The following is a 25,206-nucleotide window of genomic DNA, read 5'->3' as shown; positions in this document are numbered from 1 at the left end:
GCAGTATTTATTCTGCGAGCTGAAAATATATACAGCGCATCTTCGAGCACCAGCATTCGTTTCGTTGAAAAAGAAAAAAATGCAGCGCTCATTGCAAATCAATTCGCTCGCCTATCTTCGGTTCATGTGTCATGGCGAACTCTGTTTTAGGGGTTGAAATCCTAACTTTGTTTCACGCGGAGTACCGATGATCGATTATCAAATTAAAAACAACGGGCGTAGAAAGCGCAGATTGTAACTGATCGATCAAATTTCAAATAACGAACATTTGTTACAACGACAAGTTCTAACTGAATAATGCGACAGTACAAGAACGCTTCGAATTCTTAAACAGAATGTCTGTCAGAGAGGCCATAAATAGAACGACAAATCGATTATCGAAGATCAATGAAATCGAGAGGGTTGATAAATTCATCAGACTAACGAGCAGACTGTAACATTTAATGCAAGAATCTACCCCGTTAATACGTAATTGTTATTACCTGACTCGGTCGAAAATGTCCAATATAACCACGGGAATAATTAAGAGAGGATCTACGGTAATTGAAACCGTGAGATTTTTCCCTGAAAACCGTACGAAAAACGAGGTTCGAATTTTCATGGAGTCGATGGATATCGGGGAAAAGGATTCCACCATTTTCCCGGCCGTTCGATTTATCGTCCCAACGAAGACAAGGGTGTGCTGACACTGGCGCATCGAGGGTGAGGCAAGGGTGGGTTTGTGCCGGCCTGGGTACATTAGCAATGTTTTGTTGACACTGGAGAACGACAGAGCCATTACTGGGCTCCGACCCCGGCGAACCGTGCAGCTACGGCTCTCCTTCGACCCGTCGTGCCAAGAAACCCATGGGGCACGTTACAGAGTACCAGAGAAGTGGATTAGCCAACCCTGCAGCTCTGCTTCCTGTCACGCTGATATTCGTCATTCAGGCAAACTCATTTTATCGATCGACATTACCCGTCGTAATTGATCGATCGATTTCCGAATAACGAACATTTATCCCATTAATAAAAACAGTCGGGGAAGTTTTTTAGAACAAGTTTAAAGGACGGAGGAAAGATATATTCTGGGACATTCCATGATAGAAATGAGTTTTACTATTAGATACCTATTTTCACGAGAACTTTCGACTTTTACAAAACTTGCGGTGAATACGTTTCACGAAAGAATACTTCGCAGCTCTTCAATCTCGCGATTAGGAATTGGACTTGATTCACAACGTCCTATTTTGCACAATTATTTTATGGACCAATTCACCCTTTTCCCCGATTCATTCATTTTCTCAAACAAGAATTGAAACAAGATCAAGATGTCTTAGAAGTTATAGGTATCAAATAATTCGAAAGAACACAACCGATTTCGCTCAACGATATGTCTGAATAGCCTCGCGCAATTTAGATTGTACTCGACGAATAACCTTCCGATGGAAAAACGGTGGGAGCACAATGCAGCTAACAACCTGTATCAACGAACAATCGTTTGTATTCGACTCTATCGATACAACCAGTCGAACATCGCATCATAAAACGTCAGAATTCCTTCGAGTCGAACACGCTGTCGAAGGTCTCGCACGTTCCTCTATTTATTCGTCGATACTACTTCGCGGTAACGAAAACGAGCCGGAGGGATAAACGGAAGACCTGAAACGTCTGGACGGCACGTACGGGAGTCCCCCGTCTGCCTCTTCCGGCTTTATTTATTTTCACCGGCGCAATGTTGTTTCCTAACCCCTTGGACCAGCCGAACGGGTTACGATGCTCGGCATTTTCGACGATTAGGAGGCGTTTAAGAGCGGAACGGCTCTGGTTCCACCGACTGGATGATGATGTTAGGCGACTTGGGTGTATAATAAAGATACTTCAACCTTTTCATTGCCGTATACACTGCCGGCTAAAAGTTACGGATCATCGCGTGTTCTAAGAAACGTAGGAATTAAGAGAGGATCATTTAGAGCTCGTCGAGCAAAAATCAGGAAATTGACCTCTTGCAGTCGAGAATTATTCCAATGATATCCAACGATAGAGCGCGATAAAGCGAGATTGTCAAGGGAGAAATGATAGATATTTATAAAATGTCAAGTTATTATATTTATAACATATCTAGTGATATCCGATTCAATAAGTATAAGTGTGACGACGCTTTACGTTTCAACCCTTTGTTGAAGGAAGCTGACATTGCCGATCATATTGAGAAAGAGAGTAGACCCACGATCCATTTAAGTTAACTATTTATCATTTTTCTTTAGAGAGTTGTTAAACCCGTTGATAGATTAATGAAAGTTTACAACAGAAGATGCATTTATAAAGAAGAAAAAAATATACATTTTCAAGGCACGTGCGGCGGTGGACGAAGTTTATTTTTGTCTACCCCAGGTCGAAAAGTGGCTGCGTACAATGCATCGAAATGACACCAAGCGACGAATCTCTCAACCCGAGTGTGTTTTACGTTCGGTTAAGAAGGGCAAGGATATTTCAAGAGTGGCTCGTGGTAATTTATCGCGGCAGTTTAGTGACAAAGGAGAACCACGAGATGAGCACACACCCGGCGATTAGACAGTCTATTTTTCTAGGCTATAATGAGAGCATTAAAGTTATATGGGGCATTCAAGATACGGAGGGTGAATTCAACGGTAACACCTTTTTGGAAAACAAACTTCTAGGTTTGTCGCTAATGAACTTTATGTTTACTATATAATAAATTTACCCATAACAGAAAGAACGAATAAAAGAAGAAGAAACTTTATCTAAAAATGTATAAATAATGAGAAAAAATATAAATCAGACCTTCGCTCGACGATTCGATGAACGAATTGGTCCCTCTGTGAGCTGATGTAGATTAAAGCTGGATCACGCGTGCAGGGGCGGAAACGTTAGCGGTATCACGGGCCCCATGAGACCGGGGCGTCTCGTGGGCGTCGGTGTCGGGCAAAAAAACGTCAAACTCGAGGATGCACGGTGTACACTCTCCCCCGGGAGCTCTTATCGAACGATTTAACTGGCTCGTTTACACGTGATCCATCCACATAATGCACAAACGAGGAACAGACGATTTATTCAAAGGTTTGCGTGACTCGAAACTTCGGTTTCGGATGGCAATAACCTTCAACGGCTTCATTCTCCCGTTTTCCGTATAACCGTGCTATTATCTGCGCTAATATTCCAAATCTATAGAAATATACGACCTCGAGAGTAACCGAAGTCTTCGCGTGTCGAAGAAGTTACCGAACGTGTTTATAGAAATGAAATTCTTTTAAATATTTAATAAAAGTATAACGTCTCTACCTTTTCAAAGTATATAAATGACACTAGAATAGCTAAAGAAATGTAGCTAACTTGGCCACTTGACCATTAGACGTATAAATAAGATTTATACCGCTACAATTTTATATTTTCCCCTTAGATTTTTGGTTAATGCTAAATATAAAAAAAAATAGCTTGATTTTCGAATATTCTTTCTGAACCAGCTGTGTCTCGAAAAGGGTTAATACCAAAATAAAACGTGACAAGGTAAGAATATTCCCTAGGGTAGAATCTAACGCCCCTTAGCGGCCGCTGCAAGAGTCGTCGAAGAGAAGAAGACATTCGAGATGGATTCGCGGATGGAATTGCGTGGAACAAAAGAGGTGTAGATAACGAGCAGACGGCGCCGTCTGAAATCTCGCGATCAGCATCTTTTTCTGTTATCGTCCTTTCGCGTTCTTACGGCCCGTGTGCACGTTCGGTCACCGGACACCGATCACAGAGACAACGTGGCCAACGTTTTTCTGCCATCGACAGCAATGTCGAAACGAAGAGAAAAAACGAAGGAGAGGAAGAAGAAGAGACGAGGACGAATACAATGAGAGAAGATGATAGAAACGATGACCGCTGGTCGTTGCCGCGAGAACAACGCAAACGATTATGCGTTTTCATAGACATCCCCGGGTGTGGAATGCGATCTTTGTCCCGTTTCGTGATCGTTGCCCGTCATCTCGAACGTGCAGAGTAGCCAACTTTATCTGACAAAGAGACTAGGAGCCAGCGCGAAACATAAACAAGCGGCACAGATTGCTACGCTTAGACAAGCAATTCTTATCGCTCTACGCACCGTTGCCCGTCTCTTTCACTCCTTTTCTTTCCTTTTTTTCTTTCGCTCGTCGTACAGTTTCGGTACGAGCACGTGTGACTCATTAATTCCCCGAAATGTTCTAGCTCCATCCTGTATTTTCATTCAGGTTGAATTTATCGTCGAGTCCTGAACGTCAAGGTTGCATTCCAATTAATACCTAGCACTAAATCTATCATGAACTTCCTATGGTTCCGATTATCATAATTAAAAGAGTATTCCTCGTGTAAATCTATGAGGTAAAATGTAGTCGCTGCTGACTAGGTACCTATTGCTGTTCTATGAAATTGAACAAAATTAAATCGTATTCCAGGACATTATAGCCTGCAATTAAATTGCAGCGGAAGAGGATAATTAAATCATCGCACAAAAGAAAGGATTAAATTTTAGTTTATAAAAGATTTTTTTCCTTAATTGGGGAAAGTTTTGCTACGTATATCAGGAACAGCTTATCGAAGAAGATGAGTAATACATACGAAATGAACATCTACAATTATCCATAGAGGAAATTTAAGCTTCCAGGTGTCTTATCAAGATAGTGAGTCATAACGAATAATTATTAAACGTAATTCATCAAATTCATTATTTTTGTGCGGGCTGCTATTAGAAGAGCTGATACGCTCTACTACACGAAAGAAAAAGGACTTATTCAATTGAACTGCTGAATCCAACTTAAGTAATAAAAATAGCAATTTGTTAGGTGGGCTTTATGTTGGAAGAGTCAATATGCTGTACTATTGTGAAAAGAGAAAGAGCGATTCAAGTAAATCGCTGAATCAAGATCTCTAAACCAGAGTGTACTTTATTAATTGAGCCATCCCAGTGATCAAACAAATCCTTTCCCCCGGTTCTACATCCAAAGACAACCGCCTCCTACATATTAGCTGTAGTATAAACGAAGCCAGATTTTATTATCTCTGCTATACAGCCGTGATTTTCTTTATTCTTACTTTCCAGATGAATATAGAACAACTAATATTATTGTGTACAATGTTGATTGTCAGTCCGTACTATTTCATAATCACGGTATACAACTTTATGTAACTCATTGTAAGCAATTTCTCAACCAAATACTGCTTACATACATTACGTGCAGAATCGGGTATAATAGCAATCAGGTAGCGAAGACGATAGAATTAGAACTAGAAAAAAGTGTGTATTATAACGAAAGAAATGAAAGGGCAACGACGTTCATCAAAACCGATATTGAGTGCCAGCTCGATAGGGGGTGCATCGACGGGGGTGTGCAACAAATTACGCATAGGGAAAGCATGGGAGGGTGATATGGATGCTTTGTGGGATTTCCTGTAATTAATATGCCGCGAATGATGCCGTGCGTATCCACGATACCCCCAAAGCCATCGGATAGGACTATAGGAGCCACCACTAAGCGGCTATCTCTCTCTTCGTTGCTCCCTGCCCCTTCAACCGCTATCCCGCTCCGTCTGCCTTTCTGTTTCTCTCTGACCTTCTGTCTCCGTTCATGGGAATACACAGAAGCCATAAGAAATTCGATACGTTCCCCGTGGCGTGACACGGCTGTGTACTGGACTTGGGCCCCGGCCACGGTGGTGCTTCCCACTTCCTCCCTCGCGAAATTCTCCGGCGAGGAGGAGCGCCGTCTACCCTGGCCACGATCCGCATCGATGGATTCACCAAAATTGAGGGAACGGCTGGTCTCTGTTCGATTTATGATATCCACAACGACGAACGATCGATAGATAATCTTTCGATTACGTATAGTTATGCTGTTAACCATCGCTATGGGTTACTCATGCCAACCGGAAATCGATGGTTTCTTTATTCGAACAGATGCTGTTGGCGAATATTCTATCGTTTTAATTCTTTACATTAAAATGAAGATTAATCACGTTCAAATACTCGCTGATACTATCATAGAAAGTGAAATGTGGAATCTAAATTAAAAGAAATTTTCAAGTTCATAAAAAGAAATAGTGGAATTATATGGGAGGCACAATGAGAATCTGCGAGAACCAGTTCGGTCATTGTGGGTATGAGGTACGCGTGTATATAAATAGGCCGAAACAAGTGCAATTATAAGAGGTTATTGCTAATTTGAAAGTCGTCTTCTAGAACCTTATTCGAGGGGAAGGGTGTAAGAAAATCATGCTGTAAAGTTCATGTTGATGAACGAACATCGCACTGCAAAAAATGAACATTGCCATAAGATCTCGGGGGGAAGTTATTATAACGGTACCTCAATTGATTCGAGCAGTCGAGAATTTAAACTCTTTCCGGTCGAGAACAAAATGGTGGTAATGAGGATCGGACGATTATGCGGTTCGACAGATCGTGTTACGCCTCGAACGAGGTGCTTGTTTCGGATCGAAAATTACAGAGTCCCAGCGCGAGCAAAACGCAACATCTACGAATCGGTCCGAAATTAATCTAGACAGGTACAGGGGAAGAAAAAGTACCATAATCTTGTCTAGCACCGTTTCGACATGTAGCACAACATGTGGTGTCTCTAAATGGAAACTACGAAGACGTAGCGGGTGAAAGATCCGATAAAAGGGAGAACACGCGACGCGAGGGAAATGCACCGCTAACGTTACGTAGTTATGAGGCCGTCTTCGAGTTTGCTCGGTCGTTTCTAAAATCGGATATAGAGCAACGACCTTCCAAACAACATGAAACTCCTACGCTTGCGCCCTCCGTGAATTCCACGGATATCAACTCGAACCGCTACCGATTAACTGTTCCCACAAGGCCATTCGTGAAAAAAGATATAGAAGAAAATATATATATATATATTCACGGGTAGATGACGAAGTGGCGGGAGCATGCTATTGCAACAACGATTATATCATCATCCGTGCTCCCGCGTGCTTTTCCTCTCTTTTCCGCTTCAAAACAAGCAAACGTGTCTGGCCGTGTCTCGATATTTGATTATTAGAGAAAGATTATGTAACATTCTTCTTTGAAACGTTCCAAGTGAAAACCCCTCGTTTATAGGTCAACTTATACGTTCCTTACGCGTACGCGTAACTTTGTCAGCTTACAGACTTTTGATGCTTCTCTGAGTAATACGTTGCGTGAATAATCCCTTTCAAATTTCCCGTGAAATTGATGCCATTTTTCTTGACAGTAATTATTACAATTATCTGCACATTGCTGAGAGTACAGCAACAATGGAAATTATTATACTAAATGTCAACGTTGAAAATGATTTTGACCTTTCGTACATAGCTCACAATGGAAAAGTTAGTCGAACAATAAATAAAAATAAAAATATATGTTGCCATTCCAAAAAGCTCTGAAGCATTTTTAATATTTTAAGATGTTTCTTAGAAAACAAATCGACACTGAAAATACTAAAATAAGAGATAAATACCTGTGTTCGGCTGCACGATCCCTTTGTCTTCGGTTCTTGAACCAGTTGCTGACTTGCGTAGTGGTGAGGCCCGTGCTCTCTGCCAATTCTCGCTTTTCGCGGGGGGAAGGATAGGGATTGGTGGCGTACCAATCCCTTAGGACGCTCCTGGACTTCTCCTTGAAGCAATACGACGTTTCCTCTCCGTCCCATATGGTACGGGGAAGAGGAAACTTGCGCCGCACGCGATATTTCCCTGCAATTCGAACATTCTTTATCAGTTTAAAAAAATGTAATATTTTCAATTCAAAATAATAGTAATGTAGCTTCTTTAGGTTCTACTGAAATTCACATGATATATTAAAATATTATTATACTCGAGTGTTACTATTTGTAAATTATGGGCGGTTCTAATCTCAAAGCCAAATTACACGCTGCTACCGTTAATTACAGTCAAACGAGTAAGAGGATTACGCGAAAGACGATAAACGATCTAAATTACGAAGGGATATTTTTGAAACGGCCCAATGGCCGTACATACGTACCACGCATTGGACTTTATTTCTGTCGTTCGTTCTACAAAAACCGTGCATTGTTTTGCATTTTTCTCCGACTATCAATTCCCGTTGGTACGAGGAACAACAAGAAAGGGAACTTGTAAATAAAGTTTAGACCGTGAAGATCTTTCGAAAATACTTTCCTGGTGTTTCACCGAGGCGATATAGAACCGATTCTCAAATAAACCTACTGAAAAAATGTCAGGGAATATAAAAGGGCGAAACTGTAGCTGGTAGCCGGCATAAAACGTTTTCGGCTCACCTCCAAGGATTCTAAAGAGAACTATGGTTATCGGTGATTTCTTAGAAACGTATAACGAAGTTCTCTTTGAAAACAGCCGGAAACCTTCCGACGAGCCACCCTGTCACCTGACGACGGATTTCTCTATTCGCTCTCTGGTTTTAGCGTACGTGGATAGAGAAACAGAGAAAGAGGGTGGAGGGGGTCAGATGACATAAATTAGTTCGCAAAAGTAAATGGAAAGATCTAATTAGAATGTCAGCTCGTTAAACTCGCCTTCCTCCCTGTTTACAGCGCGCGACAGAAATAAAACTGGCAGGCCTCGGGCGCGAAATTACTGCGCGATGCTTGTTCCTTCGCGAAATATTTCCTTCCCGGCGCTATTATAATCGTTAATGAATTAGACCAGACGATATTAGGTGATTCAATATTTATACCGTTGCCACCAAGGTATCGATAGAAACGAACGCGAAGTACTTGAATAAAATTTCTTCGCGTGTATAACAACCAACGACAAACTTTTTTATTTAGTTTAACGAGCATAAAAGTGAACTGTTAAAGGAATTGTTCGATAAAGTTATTTGAAACACGCTGGAACACTCGCGTGGAACTGTCACGCTATGTTAACCAACATGGCGGACCTAATCATTTCTCCAACCTTTAACCGTTTCAACACGTTTAAACAAATATAATGGCTGTCGTCTATCGCACGTTCCCTGAGCAATCGATTCATTTCGGATAAAAAAAACCTAATGTTCTACTTTGAAGGTTAAGTTGTATTATCGATATTTTAGCGAAATATATTATTTCCAACGTAGAAATAAGGACGATTTGAAAAAAATGTCTGATACTAACCGACTGCACCAAGAGGCCTTCCCCTCAGTCTCTCGGCCTCTATGTAATGAGCCTTGAGCCAGAGAGCCTGCAGTTTCTGATGATTGTGCGGACTGAACGTATGACTCTCAAGGATCCTGTACAGTTCTTTGAAGTGTCCCCGATGGAAGGCGACGATCGCCTTGGCTTTCAGCACGCTCTCGTGTCGGTGCAACCTAGTGCACGCCGGCAGGGACCATAGGAACCTGCCGAGCCTCTCCACGGAGCCTGCCTGCTGGAGAACCTGGACAGACGACACCATCGCCTTGAAGACGATAGACAGGGGGGGCACACTGTTAGTCGGCAGAACTCATCCCGATCTCCTCTTATTCTAGTGTATCTTGTATGTTCCTCAATCGTAATAATTATTATTTCGTCTCGTATCTATTTCACTCGGCGAAAAGGGTGTTTTTGTTTGTTCTTCCAAAGTTAACAAAAAAAGAAAAAAGAAAAAAAGGAAATATGTCAAACATCTGGACATAATAACATCTGTTTGTTCACTTATCGAGGGAGACGACACTTCGATGAATTCATCGATAGTGGTGAGCCCTTTTCACGCGCCATCTTTCGATACAAGACTCGTAACACGCGATGGAAAAAAAAAATAAAAAATAATGAAAACTTTAAATTCCCATTACGCGTAAGCATGAGATAAAATTGGGGTAAAAAAAAGAAGAGAAAGTAATATGCGGCGACGGGATCGATTCTCAACTACTCATTACAGGCAAATTACCGAAAACGAGCGTCCATTAAATGCAATGGTGGTACGAGTCTCGTGCACCTGCCATGGTTACTTCTTCATTCGCGTCGCCGGGTGCCATCTAGTTTATACGCGCGACGCTTTTGCCGAATAATTAATCACGAGATGCGTGCGCGAAATCCCGCTATTTAATGAGAAACGAGTCGCGATGAAAGCTAAAGAGAAATGGCTGCGGAGTGAAATCGCGATCGCGCAATCATTTTCGATAAATCGACGACAAATCAAACCGATGTGCCGGGACAAACTAAACTGTTGAACGGTTTCTCGTTCTCTCGTTCTCTCGTTTCGTCGAGCGTTCCGCCTCGAACTCGAGAATCGATTAGTCTTTGCACGAGGGCTCGAAACTCGTAACACACGATATCACGTGGCACAAGAAACGATCAACACCACCCAGCGAACCGAAAAATATCGATAGCTCGTTCTTTCACGAACGAATCGATTCGCCGTTTACTTCGAATGATACAAGACAACTAGCGCCCACGTCTCACGGGATGTCCACGAATTATTCGTAACCATGGTAACCGTTCAAGTTCCACGAACGTCACGTGTAATTACGACTATATATATTTTCTTTAGTCCGTGTTACCCCCCTTTTCAATTTAAACACGAGAAAGAAAGTTATATACTTTGAATTTAAATTCAATAACTTTAATTATAAATTGTCCGATCGTTTCGACAACGGTACATGTCAAACGTATGGAATGCTTTTACTGGTAACGATAGGTTTGAGTTATTGGTAGGTACGATCGTAAACGCTTAGGCTACTCTCTAAGCCTCTTTATTATGACGCGGGCGTAATTACCCGTTAAACGATTCCATTCTAAGCAGACAGCACGGTCGTTTATCGAAAACGCGAAACGTTGCCGTAAATTAAACAGAATATCCATGTGACGTGGGCAAGGAGTTAAACGTCTAGCCGTATACATAACGCACATATGGAAAATGTGTGCAGATATCAATGTTCCTCGCGCATTCCTAGTTTTATCATTTTCATTTTACATTACGACACTGATTTATGTCCATAATTTATAAACTATTGATTATTGAAAAAACTATTCGTTCTTAGTATCGTAAGTTATACAAAATACGTGATGTTATCGAATCGTTATTATATACAAATTTCATTTAACGTTAACTATCATTCGATTCGTATTGGCTAAATTCGAGGTTTCGCAACAACGGTGGTCCAAATGAAATATCCGGGCCACGTAAGAAACAAATTCCAACACGTACATGTTCGATGCGAGAGGAGCGTTAAAACGTCGCACACAAAACAATTTATGGTTGCAGTAAAATTGTACGAACTCCATTAGGTGTGTGACATGCAAGTGAATCTTGGCGCGCGCTGCGTACAACGTTGTAACCGCGGAATACGCCCTGACAAAACATAGAATTTCAGGGACAGTTTCGTCATCGTATTCATAAACCACGCAAATTAAAGTAACCGGACTTGTTAAATACTTTACGAACAGCTGTCCGTACTAGCCAATGCGTTAAATATTATTCGCAAATATTGAATTTTCACAAAAATTTCACAAATTTCATATTTACATCGTTAAAAAGTAAATCGATGGAAATAAATAGATAAACCATCCGGAGTCGTTAAGCGAATTGTGTAGTTTAACAACCTTCCGTCGGATACTCGGCGTGGAACGTCGCGCGCGCGCCAAATCGATTAAATCGATCGATCGCGCATCAAAATCAAGCTCATATCTGACACTTCAATCGGTAAAACTTACCTCGCAAACACAGGCGACCTGTTCTTGGGTAAATCCAAAGCTCGGAAGCTGACCATTGGTACCGCTACCGCCGCCGGCGGAGCTTGCGGGGCTATCCTGGGGGCTGTAGCTCGCGGGTCCCGTTCCAGGACCGTAGGTAGTCGCCTCGACGGGTCCAGCGGCGTGCCCCGTGAGAGGCGTCGGTGTGCCCTGCGGGCTGTAATCACCGGTCGAGCCCAAAACATCCGTACCACCAGAAGAAGGTCCCATTGCACCTCCGTTTCCGGTGGTTCCTCCGTAGGCCATCATCGCATCATCTCCGGGGCCCACGGCGACCCCTTGCACACCGTTCCCTCCACCCTCCACCGTGGACCACTGTTCGCCTGTACACTTCGTTTCACTCACTATGTTGTTTTCCCTTTTCGTACCCCTTACTACGAAATCGAATTATACCGTGCGTCCCACGACGAGGAATAATCCGCGCACCGATCGCTCAGCCGACGGACGACACTTACTCCTGTCGAGGACTGTTCCGACGGCGGATACTCAGCTGCGTACGAGCCACCGGCGGTAATGGACTGATCGACGAACTTCATACCTTTCGATGGTCATCCACGACGATCCGCCTCGTACGATTTTCTGCGAGGCATCGTTTTTCTTCCTGCGGGAAAACGCGTTCGCCGGATCGCGGGTCGAATTGTTAGCGAACGAACGCGTACTTCCGATAACGTCGCCCCCGTTGATTGGTCGCCGAGCTACGCGTCGTCGTTATAGGGATTTTCGTGCGGATCGCAGAAGAGCCGGGTGTAGCCGGTGCGATAAAGTGGTCGTGTGCTTTCGAACGAGGAGAAAGCAGAAGGGTTAAAAAGTACACGGCAACACAAAGGAAGAACGCGCTACTCTCGTGACGGTATATAAACGCGTCAGAATATGCAGGAAGGAGATATTTTTAGGCTACCGCTGGTAGAGAGTTGCTGCAAGCTCGGCCGTCGACGAACTCTCCAATGGGATGTTTCTCGTGTTACGAGAGTAAAAAAGAAAGGATATACCCCGTGGAATAATAAAATCTGACTCTAGCTGCGGTTATTCTCTAATCTGCTTTCAGAAACTGGTACGCACGAACAGCCGGTGGACCGATTGCTTCACTGTCTCTACTTTTCTTTCTCTTTCTCTTTCTCTTTCTATCCCTCTCCCTCTCCCTCTGCCTCTGTGTCTATGCGTCCGTCTCGTTTTATCGCTTCCTTGTCCCGCGTGCTGCACGATTATCTTGCGTTACTGCCTCCGACTAGATCCGATTATGGCAAGTTTCTCTCTTAGAGCGCCAGGTGCGCCCTCCTCCCTCAAGATTATTCTCCCCCTTTCCCCTTCGACTCGCGTCTTTTCTATCTCCTCGTGGCAGGTTGCACCGTGAAATCCACGGGCTCGTGTTTCCGCGGGCCGTGGTAGGTGTGTATTTATAGGCGCTTAGTATACTCGCGTACGAACGCGCACCGGCTATTATTAGGAGCGTGTTAAATAGTCCGTTTTCTCCGTCCTACTCTCTGTCTCTTTCGATTCTTCTTTTATCGGGCCACAAGCGAGTTACTTTTCCAACTGTTGTCGTCGACTCCGAGTGGAAACTCTCGAAGGGCACGCGACACAAACAACACACTCGATAACAACGCTTCGAGAAACGCACTGTTTATAATCGCACTCTCAACACTCCCGATGAAAAGTAACACGCGACGACGAGTCGAGCATAACGACTACCAACAGCCACGCGCGACGGTCCAAGTCGAATGGAAGGAGGACTCGTCGCAACGAAGACAGTCCGTAGAATGATAACGAAACGTCAGATTTACACACTCCCTCTCTCTCGTGACCGGGCGAAAGAGAGACGTTCTCCTACGCACGCACCAGAAGGGACTGCCGCTCCGGCGTGTTCCGAGACCGAGCCACTCTGTCATGCGCAGCCGAGCGCCGATTGGCCGAGGCGTGGCTCCTCTGACAGCTACTCGATACGTACCACCATTGGCTGTTGGGCACGGCTACGACCACCATCCCGCCTCCTCATTGGTCGAGCCTTGCGCGGCAATAAATAAGCCTCATTACACCCCCGACGCAAACCCGCTTCTTTCTCCAATGTGAATGTGTGGTTGAGGAGATGCGCAAGTAAATCGGACGAATCCATCCCGAGACGGACGTGCTTCTTTTCCATTGCTCGTTAAATTCTACGACTAGCCAGCTATTTAATTGTCTTCTATGAATATCTCGCGCGATCGTACAGAAACGTATACAATTGTATAGTCGATGCACCGGAATTCCTATTTCGAAAGCTTTACGCGACGCATCGTTTCGATAGCACCAATTTCGAAATCGATGCGATTCCTTCGGTTGATCGCGTGAAAAAACTATTCATCTCACGCGTCGTTAAATCCGACCTTGAATCTCGAAATATTCCTATTCGAGAAACGAAATGTATTTTCTCATTTTCTTCCATCGCTTTAACGTAATCGATTTTTTCGTCGCCGTCTGGAATAAACGGCACGTTAATTCACATTCATGCCGTCCGTATGGGATTTAAGAGCAGCACAAATATATTGCCATGAAACTTTATACAACTTCTGTTATTAAGCACCTTTTATATTTCTTCTTCCGTGGAGGCGTCCATAAACATGCGAGTGCCATAAATCGATTTTTCACAATGGCCAGGTCGAACTTGTTTGCGGCGAAGAAATTGACGTTCATTGTTTTCCATTTACGTGGCAGACTAATCGAAACGCGATGTTATTGCCGTCGTACCATTCGTATAACATATCAAGTAGAGAAATAACATTTCCAACGTACGAATGTATTCAAGACGAACGAATAATTTTACCTTTTACATAACCTTAGAAACTCGCGCACAATTTCACAAACATTAACGAAACGTATAACGCATGCTTCCCTAAAAAGATTTACGCGTTTCGTAACGAAGGTACTTGAAGGTTAGAAGCAGTCCGTGCAACTGATAAAACTTTCTGGCTTACGTAACTTCTAAAAATACTTCGCTAAAAACGTGCACACTTCTCTAAGATTTAAAATACACACACAATTTCATACGATACGTACAAATGCTCTCCACCATTTTTCCCGCGGTTTTGAAATTTGTTGCTTAGAAGATATGTATTAGAGTTAAACGAAATAGGAGTGTAGCAACAAAGTAAAGCGAAATGTTTCAGAGTGTCATCTCGAATGTTTTTAACTACGCGTACCAATGCTCAGCTTTGAGGAAAATCGTATGGCGCGCGGAACAAAGGACATATTGTTTTCTCAAACCCACTAGGACTTTTGGAAAAACAAGGCCTTGCTCCCTAAAATAATGCCTGCCAACCAGATTTCCCGGTGTGTCCTGGCTCGGAGCCTAGTTCGAACGAAACGAGAACGTCGTTTGCTTTGCACGCACCGTTTTCCATCTTTCTTGATTGACGTGGGACGTTCCTCGAGCGCCGCATGTGTTACCGTGGAAAACCCTTCTGTTCTCCTTTCGTCACTTCCGCGGGTCACGCGGTCACTTTGGATGGTTAAAACAAAAAAAGAAATAACTTTCCATCGGACCTCCTCGGAAAAAATTCACGGGAAGAGCGACTTCCTTGACACGTGCCACATCGAGCGATTCTTTTCAGTCCAGTTTGCATTTTGCTTTTTTCTTCTTGAATTTCAGCGTCGATCGTAAATAATTTACGGATAAAAGTGTTATGTAACGAAATGTTTGTTGCGTGTACAATTGCTTTAAAAGCATTAAATCGCATTTATATATTTAATTTCAGTAATTCTTTTTATGAATGGTTCAATGCGCGTAACAAAAGGATCCAATTAAATGTTTCGAAATCAGCTATCGTAACGAGCAATTTATCAGATAACACTTTTACCCATTCGCGTTTACAATTTTATTGTTTATTTCCAATCTTTCTTCCCTTGTATGTTCCTCCTTTTCATCGAGATGCGTATTGCTTTTGAAACTAGAAAAAATTAGACGGAGGGTTTGATAATGTAAAGTTGAAAAAAATGATTTCTGTGCAGATTGAAGTAAGGATTGTCGGAAAGTGGACGTTCTCGCGTGGATTCAAATAATTCTGACGAAATTGACACATTTCCAGTGGTTGTATACGGTTCTCTCCGACGGGATGCCACCCGTGGCGCCACCATTCATCCTGGACACACCGGCGGAGCGGTTTGTGGTCCAGGAAGAAGTCGTTGACATCATAATGTGACGTCTAGATGCTCACGGCTCTCCTCGCCCCCTTTAAGCAGCCGTGAAATCAGCCGTTCGATCTTCTCGATGACAACTTGTTCAAAAATATCCGCGTGCGTGACGTGTATACGTACGTAATTGTACGTGTCTGGTTAAAGATCATTTCTGTGTCACGTGTTACTCATTTACGTTTGTCATATTCCATTTCCCAAAATATTTAGAGAATTATCCTCAAGTTTATGTACATATTAATTAAATAATTGTATAACTTCCGTTTTCGACATTATTTATGTCAGTTATTAGTGTAACTGTTCCCATCAGCCAGATAATTTTTTGTCAGACCCATGTAACAACATTTATCACCAGAATATCATCGAGAGATCCAAGCGCGACATTCTTAGTGAATATGAATTTCCAATGTCTCGTTCGACAAGCCGGAAGTCGAGAGGAAGACGGCAGCAGTATAGAGCGTGTTCGCATTGACATCGATTCCTTTTGTCGACGGAGGCAAGGAGGCGCGGAGACACACCGGGGAACAGAAAAATGGAAGAGAAAAAAGGGCAAGAAAAGGGAGGAGAGAAACGGCGGGAGCGTAGAACGCAAAGGAAGGGCGACGTGGTTGCGCAACAATGCGAAAACGCAAGAGAGCATCCAACGAAAAGCTCGTATCACGTTCCCATAAGTGGCAGAGCGCGGGGATCCCCGCAGAGACGTCCGCGCGCTTTTCTCTCTTTCTCTGGCCTCTCCTCTTTTTGGCAGCGACACCGTTCACCGTGCATTATGCACTACGTAAAAAGGGGCCGTGGAGAGGCGCCAGGTATATACGCGCGTACGAAAAATTCCATGCTGACGGCACCCTGGGTATCCCGTGGCGAGACCTGAATAACCCATAATTGCTACCCCTCCATTCACGTGCACGCCTCTGTCCTGGTTGCTCGTTCGTTCTACAAAGACATCTCGTAACTGGCCGCGACACTCGTATTCATTCGAGACGAAATTTGCCTCGGGACAATATCGATCCAGGGATCATTCGTGCGCCTATCATTCTGAATTCGGTAACTACGTGCAGTGGTACTGTGGTCGTACAGCCTGGTGATATTCTTGCTCGATGATAGTCGCACCATGTGGATAGTGTCTGAAAAAATGCCACCAAGTTCGACAATAATTTGAACAGAGGTACCTCGATGACGGTTCATAATATTCTCCGATATAATGGAACCGTATTTATCTAAACTCAAGTAATCTAGTTAGATGCATCGTTTCTCCATCGACAGATTCATATAAACGGAGTTCTGCCGTAGACGCAGATTTAATTATCTCGGAGAACATCAATTTACGATAAAGTCAAAATACATATCCATTTATAATATCATCAAAGACTTTTCTAATGACTCAAAAGCAGCACACGTTTCCGTTCCGTTTATAAAATTATCTTGCATCGACGTATAGTTTACCATTTTTTCATTTTCAAAGATGGACCATCGTGGGACTACATAAAAACATATAAAACCTCGAAGATAAATGTTCCTAGTATTAATTTGCGTTGAACCACGAATGGAACCAGCTCGACTCGAAATTGTCTTGCAGTGCCTCATCTTCGTTGTCCACCACTACCACCGAGGGTATTTCATCGAAATCAAAATTGTCGTTATCGTTGAGATTCCAAAAATTAGTCCTCAGACCCAATTCACCGTCGGAATTAGTGATTTTCGCGGTGGAATACAATCGATCCGAAGGAACGCTCAACAATTTGTTGCCATCTTGCCACACGGAGGCACTCGACACAGTGTTCATAAAGAAGGGGACGTCGATGTTCGCGAATTTCTTGCAGGTACTCGAGTCCTTGTTCGTCATCTGTTTGCAAGGGCTGATGACACGTTCCAAACCGGGCGTAGCCTCTTTCTCTTCCTTCTTCTTCTTCTTCTTTATATCGTTGATGCCCTTCTTGCACTCCTCCATCTCCTTCCGCTCTCTTTCCGCTCTTTCTTTCACGGACTCGGATTGGGAGCTCTGCGCGGAGCACATCTTTTTTCTGTCTGAAACGACAAGAAAACGATTCTCTCTGTTATGTATGTCGAATCGACGTAAATGTCTTATCTAAAGCCTTTTCCGTTAATTGTCGAGATAATCATATCTTCTATTTCTAGGCAGCAAAACCGATGACATACCCTGGCAAATTTGCTCCCGTTTCTTGGTACAGTTATCTTCGGTTTTGCCTTTGCCACAGGGTTCCTGCTTCCTCGGTGTGTGACTGCAAGTCGTCTTGCTCGCAGTTTTACAAGGTTCCTGCTTCCTCGGTGTGTGAGTGCAGGACGTCTTGCTCCCAGTCTTACAGGGATCTTGCTTCCTCGGTGTGTGACTGCAGCTTGTCTTACTCGCAGTTTTGCAAGGATCCACCTTCTTGGGAGGAGCAGCACAGCTCGTCGTGCTTACCTTCTTGCAAGGGTCCTCCTTCTTTTTCGTGTCACAACTCGAATGTACTTTTTTGCAAGGATCCTCTTTCTTCTTCGTATCGCAACTCGCTCTTAGCTTTTTGCAGGGATCTTCCTTTTTCGTATCACAACTCGAATGTACCTTTTTGCAAGGATCCTCCTTCTTCTTCGTATCGCAACTCGCTCTTAGCTTTTTGCAGGGATCCTCCTTTTTCGTATCACAACTCGAATGTACCTTTTTGCAAGGATCCTCCTTCTTCTTCGTATCGCAACTCGCTCTTAGCTTTTTGCAGGGATCCTCCTGTTTCGTATCACAACTCGAATGTACCTTTTTGCAAGGATCCTCCTTCTTCTTCGTATCGCAACTCGCTCTTAGCTTTTTGCAGGGATCCTCCTTTTTCGTATCACAACTCGAATGTACCTTTTTGCAAGGATCCTCCTTCTTCTTCGTATCGCAACTCGCTCTTAGCTTTTTGCAGGGATCCTCCTTTTTCGTATCACAACTCGAATGTACCTTTTTGCAAGGATCCTCCTTCTTCTTCGTATCGCAACTCGCTCTTAGCTTTTTGCAGGGATCCTCCTTTTTCGTATCACAACTCGAATGTACCTTCTTGCAGGGATCCTCTTTCTTCGCGCCGCAAGTTCCTCTCACTGTTTTGCAAGGATCCTCTTTTTTAGTGTCACAACTCGACTTTTTCGTTTGACACTTGGTTGGTGGCCTCTTGCAACTGGTGTCACTCTTCGAGTCCTTGCAGGATGACGACGATTTCGCCTTCTTCCCATAAAATCGGTCTACGGACGGGCTACCGAACCAATTTTGTTTCGTTTCTCCGTTCGATCTCACACCGATCAGAGGGACAGCAAAAGCTGGCAGGGACGAGCAGCGTTTTATCGTTCTCGTCGACTTCGCTGGATTCGCGCACGCGGATTGAGTGTAATTCCTTCTTCCGGTACACTTGGCGGATCTTCTGCCACAGTCTCGATCCTCGCATTTTCTTTGCCGCTTGCACGTGTCCCTTCTTCTTGGTTTCGTGCAAATTTCACGTCCGCCTTGTTCACTTTGCGAACAGTCCCGACGCTCCTCCCTTTGGCACGACCTTCTCCTCAGCTGTCGATCGCAGCTACGCTCTCGGTTACAACTCTGATCTCTATTGAATGTTCACGTTAATATTTGGTAGATCCTTAATTCAGAATTTTTGTAAAAAAGAATAGAATCCATAAACGGAATGTCAAATGTTTATTCGATATAAACATATTTTCTTCGGATATAGAAACAGTTGTTTTGAATTATGAAAAATAAAAATTACCAAATGAATACTTTTTATAATTAATAAATAATCGATCATTTAACCAAATTACAATATTTCTAAGAGACTCCATACCTTTCTCTATTGCACTTTCTCTCCCTCTTGCAAGATTGATTGCAATCGTCCCTCCTTCTCTGCGGTTTCGTGCAAAATTCCCGTCCGTGTTCCTGCGCGTCCTCTTCCGGCGGCAGACACGTAGGATCTATCCTTCTTTCGTTCCTCTTCACGTTATTTTTGCATTTGTCCTTCGGGCACTGGAATCTACTGTAATCGCAATCGGTTGGCGTCTGGAGCGCAGGACAGCAGTAACGTTTACAGATCTTCTTGCTCTCCTTCTTGCACTTAGGCCTCTCCTTCTCGCACTTCCGCCTGTTGTTCCTATTCCTGGGACACTTCCTCTCCTCGTGTTCTCTACACTTTCTAGCTGGATTTGCGCTGGATGTAGATATGTTCGAACTGGAATTCTTCGAGTTGGTCGTTCCTCGTGACCCACTAAGACCCTCCAACTTTTTCGACAAACAAGAATTATTCGAGGACGATCTTCGTGTTGTGAACGGCGGATAAGACGAAGGTGGCTTCCGCGAGCCTCCACCGGAACTCCCCATCGACGATCCGTTAGCCCCCACAAGACCAGTCTGATGGCTTTGAGGTGCACCACTTCCGGTACCACCTTGGAGCCTAGCCTGTGTCGCAGCGCAGGGTGAGGTTCTACCCTGCTGTCCTCGACTAGGACTGGTTATCTTCAATTCTGGATTCTGCTTAATCGATATTCCAATTATTGATTCGTAATCGAGCCTGCTCTCGAGTTTGGACGATTCCCTGCGAGACGTTGTCGGAGTGGAACGTTTGAATGGCCGCGGTGCAAAATACGTGGACGATTGGAGATTAGTGGTTGGCTGCTGGTCGTTTTCAGCGATGGAACGAGAACCTTCCATTTGCATTGCCTTCTTTCGATGGTTCCCGTCTCCTGTTTTGGCTCGAGGCACTTTTGGAGGCAGTTCGTGGGTTTCCATTCCATTTTCCTTCGTTCGAATCGGATCGCTGTTTGGGACGATGCTTTGATTCTCCATGGAAGACCATTCCGAGGTAACGTTTTCCTCCACTTGCGTGTATGTTGGATCTGAAGGTTTAGCGATAGATGGAGCCTCCTCGTTCTTTAGACTTGATTCAATTTTTACAGATTGAGAAGTGCTCGTTTCTGTGCTGGCTTCCATCGAAGGTGCCTCTTTCGTCGCATCGACCACCTGCGATTTCTCTTCGCTTTGTTTAAACACGGGGGCGGAAGGTTTTGGAATTTTCTTGGGTGGCTCCGAAGAATACCGAGCCGACGGTTGCGTGCGATCCTTCATTTGGCTCGTCGGTATCTCTGATTTCGAGATCGGCAAGAACTTGACATCCTCCATTTTAACGGCCGAAATGGTACCTAGCGTTGGTGTCGCGGAAATTTCTTGATTTGTACGAGACTCTCCTTTATTGTTCGGATTGTGTAAAGAAATCTGCTTGCATCCCTCCAAGTCTTTTGCGCGTCCCGTTTCCTCCGGGTTTTCAATTACTTTTGGCGTCAAAAGTAAACTACCACTGTCTTCTGTCTTCGAAGATACGGTTTTTTGCTTACCTCTCACTTTATTCTGATAATTGCTCAATGGTACCAATTCGTCGAACTCATTTCGAGACAGAACATCGAGATCATAAGATTTTCCTCCTGGTACGAAGGCAAAATCACCAGCCTGCTCATTTCGAAGAGTCTTGTAACCCTTCAACTTCCATTTCAATGTCTTTGGCACCGGATTCCCATCCAACAAGGACATTAAGTTCTCCTGGTTCAATGGTTTCTGAATCTTCAACCAATTCATGGGCGTCGATCTGAGATCCAATTGGTAACCGTACAGGTTTGAATTTAAGGCTACCGTGGATGTCATCGTTGTCGACGCAGGCTTCGAGCCGCCATCGAGCTCGTTCGAGGAAGCTAAAGTGGACGAGACGAGGTCCTTCGACGATGGACACTTCTTGACGTCGCGACAAGGTTCCTCCTTGACAGTGAACTCGAAGAAGTTCCAAAATCGACCGGAAGAAGGACTCGTGTGCAGTTGCGACGACGGCGATTGGTAATTCGAAACGAGCCGGTTCTTTTCCGAAAAACAGAATACTTTATAAGATACTAGCGAATCGATAATCGAGGAGATGATGATGTCGATGGATCAATGATCGTACCTGGAAACCTTTAGATGGCAAAACGTAAGGAAGATCCTGCAACACCAATGTCCTGAATCCTTTCATTGTTCCGACGTGAATTATTAAAATAATATCCCGGTGTGTTCAATGAATTGGTTCGAGATCGTGGATACTTAGAATTTTGAACGTATTACTATAATTTAAACGGAATATGTCATTTCCGACTATTCAGCGACGCGGCATTTTGAACGATGATTGAGAGAGCATTTAATTAACAATGGGGAATCGGCTGATCCACGGTTACCGAAACATACACGAATCGACTCTCGATTTCCGCTGTCGATTAATATAGATACGCGATGGGCATATAGAATGATAATTCTGTACTTGAGACCCAGGCTAACCCAAATCCATCCTTATTACCATTCGGTAGAACAGAAAAACAGTAGCCGTTTTCTTAGAAAAATAGATTTATATCACGATTTAAAATGTGAATTTCCTTAAAGTACATTAATAAATAACTGCCAAAAAATGTATAAATTTACTGCCAAAATCAAATGAGTAGCATTCTGTTAGTTTCGTGCGAAGTGGAAATAGGGGACGCGAGTAACCGCTCCTTGCGTTAGATACCTTAGCTCCCAAATCCCATCAATTTTATTTTTATTCGCAATTTACAATTCCTAATAAATATAAACGCAGGAAAATATGTTAGACGTTTAACCAATTTTATTTCGTTTAATTGCTAATTAATTTCGCCTGGACAAGGGGGTCAGTTTTCGTAAACTATAAATGTTCACAAAGCAAACGTTACCCTGCGTTTGCAACGGGCTGATTTCTTTCGTTCGTCACGTTTTCCCTTTGGATAAGCGAATTTCAATATTTCACTACAAGATTCATCGTTCTGCGCCGGAAGTCGTCCACCATTTCCCTCTTGACTCTCGGACGGGGACGATTGCAACGCACCCCGTAAATGATCTTCGAGGATTCCGATGGGAGCTTGTTCATTCGCGTTTGGACCCTGATTCGAGGATCTCGCGGCATAACGACTTCCACCCAGGAAGGCTCCCCTTTCACGTGCGACCACTGATCGAGGATCGATCGAAACGGTTCCCATATTCTCACCTCGCCGGAGTTGTACGCCTTCGTTATCGAGAATAGGAATTTATTCGCGGAAATCTTGAGTACTTAGGTGAATTAGGAAATATCTCGAGAAACAATCGATAATTATAAAAAAAAACATTAATAGTTAACTTCTAGAACTTAAACGACGTATAAACAGTACTATTCTATGATCGGTGCGTAAAACGATACCCGCGAGGAGTTTTGAAAAATCGGCCAAGATCGTCTAGTTATCGTCTTGATTTCATTCATCTCCGATGTCTTCAAAATTTCAACCTCTCTGTATTCCTTAAGAGTCTCTTCCCAATAATTTTACATTTTCCGAAAAATCAGCTGTTCTTAAAAAAAACTTCCCAAATAACTCACATTATTCCGTTGTAATGGAAACGAAAAAATTTTCTCATACGTATGAAGTACTTCTCAGAAACAAAGAACGGAGAAACAAACGAAGTGAAATCACAGAATTCCTAGTGGAAATAAAACGCTCTGCAATATTTTAACCCTTAAACGTATCATTTTTTATGGTTTCGTACTCTCTTTAATTAAAGGAAACATTTATTTAGTCAACTAGTCAACCAATTAAAACGCGTATGCGTATAAAATTGCATTTGTAAATCTGCTACTGAATCTGTTAGAAAATGAAAAAATCCCCAGAATTTTTCCCCATCTACTTCGATCAGAATTGAAATTGAATGAAATCTCTAAAAACATTTGTTTCGCTGAGGAAAAAATTGCGAAAAAAATCCAAAAAGTATCACGTTTTCTCAAACAACGAACATTGTTTCCCGTCAATTAAAAAGCCGGCTAGAAAGCCCGCGTTCCCATCGCGGATCGTTAGCCGATTCGAGAGCGCCGCGTCGAAGAAAACGGAAGTTGGACAGCGTAATTTCGCGGGGACGTTAACGAGCCAAGTTCTCGTCCTACCATCGACAACTCCGTAGGAGTAATTTAAGTGCGCGCTCGGTCTATGCACTTGATTGCGTATCGTCGCAGAGCGTCGCTACAGACGCGGGGGGATAATGCCTTAATGAGTAGAACTTTCCGAGGCAGTGATTCTCGGGCCGTTAAATCGAACTACTCCGCTCGCGCGTTCTCGTTTCAAGGGATTTGAAAAGTATCCGGGCTTCCTTTAATTCTGATAATTGCGTATTTGCACGGTTAATTGAATCGATTAAAACGGAGGAGAAATCGCCTCCTGGCACAATTCCTTACAAATCAACATTTTAATTCGCATTTGGAAATTCGGGCGTGGAAGGGGACAGAACTTAGAAAAATGTTGGAAACATTCTAACGTAAGAAACAAAAAATAACACCTGTTTATTTTAAACTAAACGAGCAGTTGTTATTTTGTATCGAAATAATGTGCCTCGATGTATGAATAGGAAAAATTAGTTAACCAGGTGTAGACGTGTACCGCGTAAATTAGAGGGGGTTAAGGGGAAGGGAAGATCCGATGGCCAAATGATTCTTTATGTTTGCTCGATTCCGGATAACAAAATTCCTGAACGAGAAGAGAGACCGAGTTCCATTGGAGCATGCTCCGTACCGGAAACAAACGTCAACGGCGAACAGATCGATGATTCGCGTCCATGGAAACCGCGGATGGACCAATGCGAGGAGACTATTCAGCTTTCTGGACAGGCGCATCCGCCTTTCGCTTCTCGTCCCTCGTGAACGAAAGAAGACGTCTCCTGGAGATATCAAATAAGGAATATTTATTTCAACGCTGTGACTTAAGCCCGTTAATATTCTCGGAAACGTGGATTGGCTCTGATCAAACTCTAAATGCGACCATGGAAATTTATACGACTTGCCAATTTTACGATAAGTTGTTAATTTCGTTCAATTCCGACGGAACAACTTTAACAGACGATATTTTAATTTGTTATACCATTTCTCCTCCACCTCTAAGGGAACATCGCAATTGTAGCGTATCAGTCGGATACAAGGGAACATCGGGATCGATTAGCAATCAGGAAAGTGTAAACTTATTCCTGTAATTTTCAGCAATAGTTTCTATTGTTAACGTCCACCAGCAATAAAAACTGTGCGTCCCTCAAATACGCCAGTTGCGAAGGGTCAATAATTTAATTGAAAGAGGAAGTAAAACTGCAAGAAAGAAAGAGAGGAAGCCGGTGAAATCGAGTGGGTCCAGAATTCCATATTTATGGTACAGGTAGAATTAGCTTGCAACCCTAAAGGGGAAAGATCAAGGCGATGCCTTTCTCTTCCGCTTCCTCCCCCCCCCCCCCCGATTTTCAATCGACTCGAGCGGAAACTAAAAAAGGGGGACATTTCGTTCATAAACGAGTTCCAGCTGTACGGATGCATCCCCGCGCACCGATTCGATTTTATTCCAAGCTTACCGTCAGATC

General features: G+C 43.4%; 3 protein-coding genes across 5 annotated transcripts in view; all 3 read right to left on the bottom strand.

Moving 5' to 3' along the window:
- Window positions 1–12,270, bottom strand: part of So (SIX homeobox 1 protein sine oculis) — a 30,987-nt gene extending 18,717 nt beyond the window's left edge. For 2 of the 3 annotated variants that reach the window (XM_076901670.1, XM_076901687.1), the window contains exons 1-3: window positions 11,610–12,270; window positions 9,093–9,375; window positions 7,461–7,695 (exon numbers count right to left, since the gene is read on the bottom strand). In XM_076901670.1, coding sequence (XP_076757785.1) covers window positions 7,461–7,695; window positions 9,093–9,375; window positions 11,610–11,897 — 806 coding nt within the window. In that variant the 5' untranslated portion in view covers window positions 11,898–12,270. The remainder of the gene's footprint in view (window positions 1–7,460; window positions 7,696–9,092; window positions 9,376–11,609) is intronic. The other variant, XM_076901679.1, reaches the window with a different exon arrangement.
- Window positions 12,271–17,251: 4,981 nt separating this feature from the next.
- LOC143433596 (uncharacterized) lies at window positions 17,252–21,817 on the bottom strand. Its single transcript, XM_076911053.1, has 6 exons — window positions 21,752–21,817; window positions 19,609–21,666; window positions 18,135–19,359; window positions 17,970–18,017; window positions 17,344–17,837; window positions 17,252–17,290 (listed from the first exon to the last, which is right to left on the bottom strand). The coding sequence occupies exons 1-6, from the start codon at window positions 21,815–21,817 to the stop codon at window positions 17,252–17,254; spliced, it is 3,930 nt and encodes a 1,309-aa protein (XP_076767168.1).
- A 630-nt stretch (window positions 21,818–22,447) lies between these two features.
- On the bottom strand, window positions 22,448–22,826 carry LOC143433531 (uncharacterized). The gene is made up of 2 exons (XM_076910920.1): window positions 22,524–22,826; window positions 22,448–22,468 (listed from the first exon to the last, which is right to left on the bottom strand). Exons 1-2 carry the CDS (start codon window positions 22,824–22,826, stop codon window positions 22,448–22,450), a joined length of 324 nt encoding a protein of 107 aa, XP_076767035.1.
- Window positions 22,827–25,206: the final 2,380 nt, after the last annotated feature.

The sequence above is a fragment of the Xylocopa sonorina genome, chromosome 1 (genome assembly GCF_050948175.1).
Source record: "Xylocopa sonorina isolate GNS202 chromosome 1, iyXylSono1_principal, whole genome shotgun sequence".
In the NCBI taxonomy this organism is placed as follows: domain Eukaryota; kingdom Metazoa; phylum Arthropoda; class Insecta; order Hymenoptera; family Apidae; genus Xylocopa; species Xylocopa sonorina.
Note: the sequence above shows the minus strand (reverse complement) of the source record. Positions and strands in the feature narration are given on the sequence as shown.

What these genes read in the sequence shown, in the direction of transcription:
- LOC143433596 (XM_076911053.1), bottom strand. Translation starts at nt 21,817, where the DNA reads ATGAAAGGATTCAGGACATTGGTGTTGCAGGATCTTCCTTACGTTTTG. An exon ending in GCAATAGAGAAAGGTATGGA is followed by an intron (nt 19,360 to 19,608) that starts GTCTCTTAGAAA and finishes TGTAACCGAGAG; the next exon opens with CGTAGCTGCGATCGACAGCT. An exon ending in GGTTCCATTCGTGGTTCAAC is followed by an intron (nt 17,291 to 17,343) that starts GCAAATTAATAC and finishes GTTTTTATGTAG; the next exon opens with TCCCACGATGGTCCATCTTT.
- LOC143433531 (XM_076910920.1), bottom strand. Translation starts at nt 22,826, where the DNA reads ATGGGAACCGTTTCGATCGATCCTCGATCAGTGGTCGCACGTGAAAGG. An exon ending in CAGCCCGTTGCAAACGCAGG is followed by an intron (nt 22,469 to 22,523) that starts GTAACGTTTGCT and finishes CCCCTTGTCCAG; the next exon opens with GCGAAATTAATTAGCAATTA.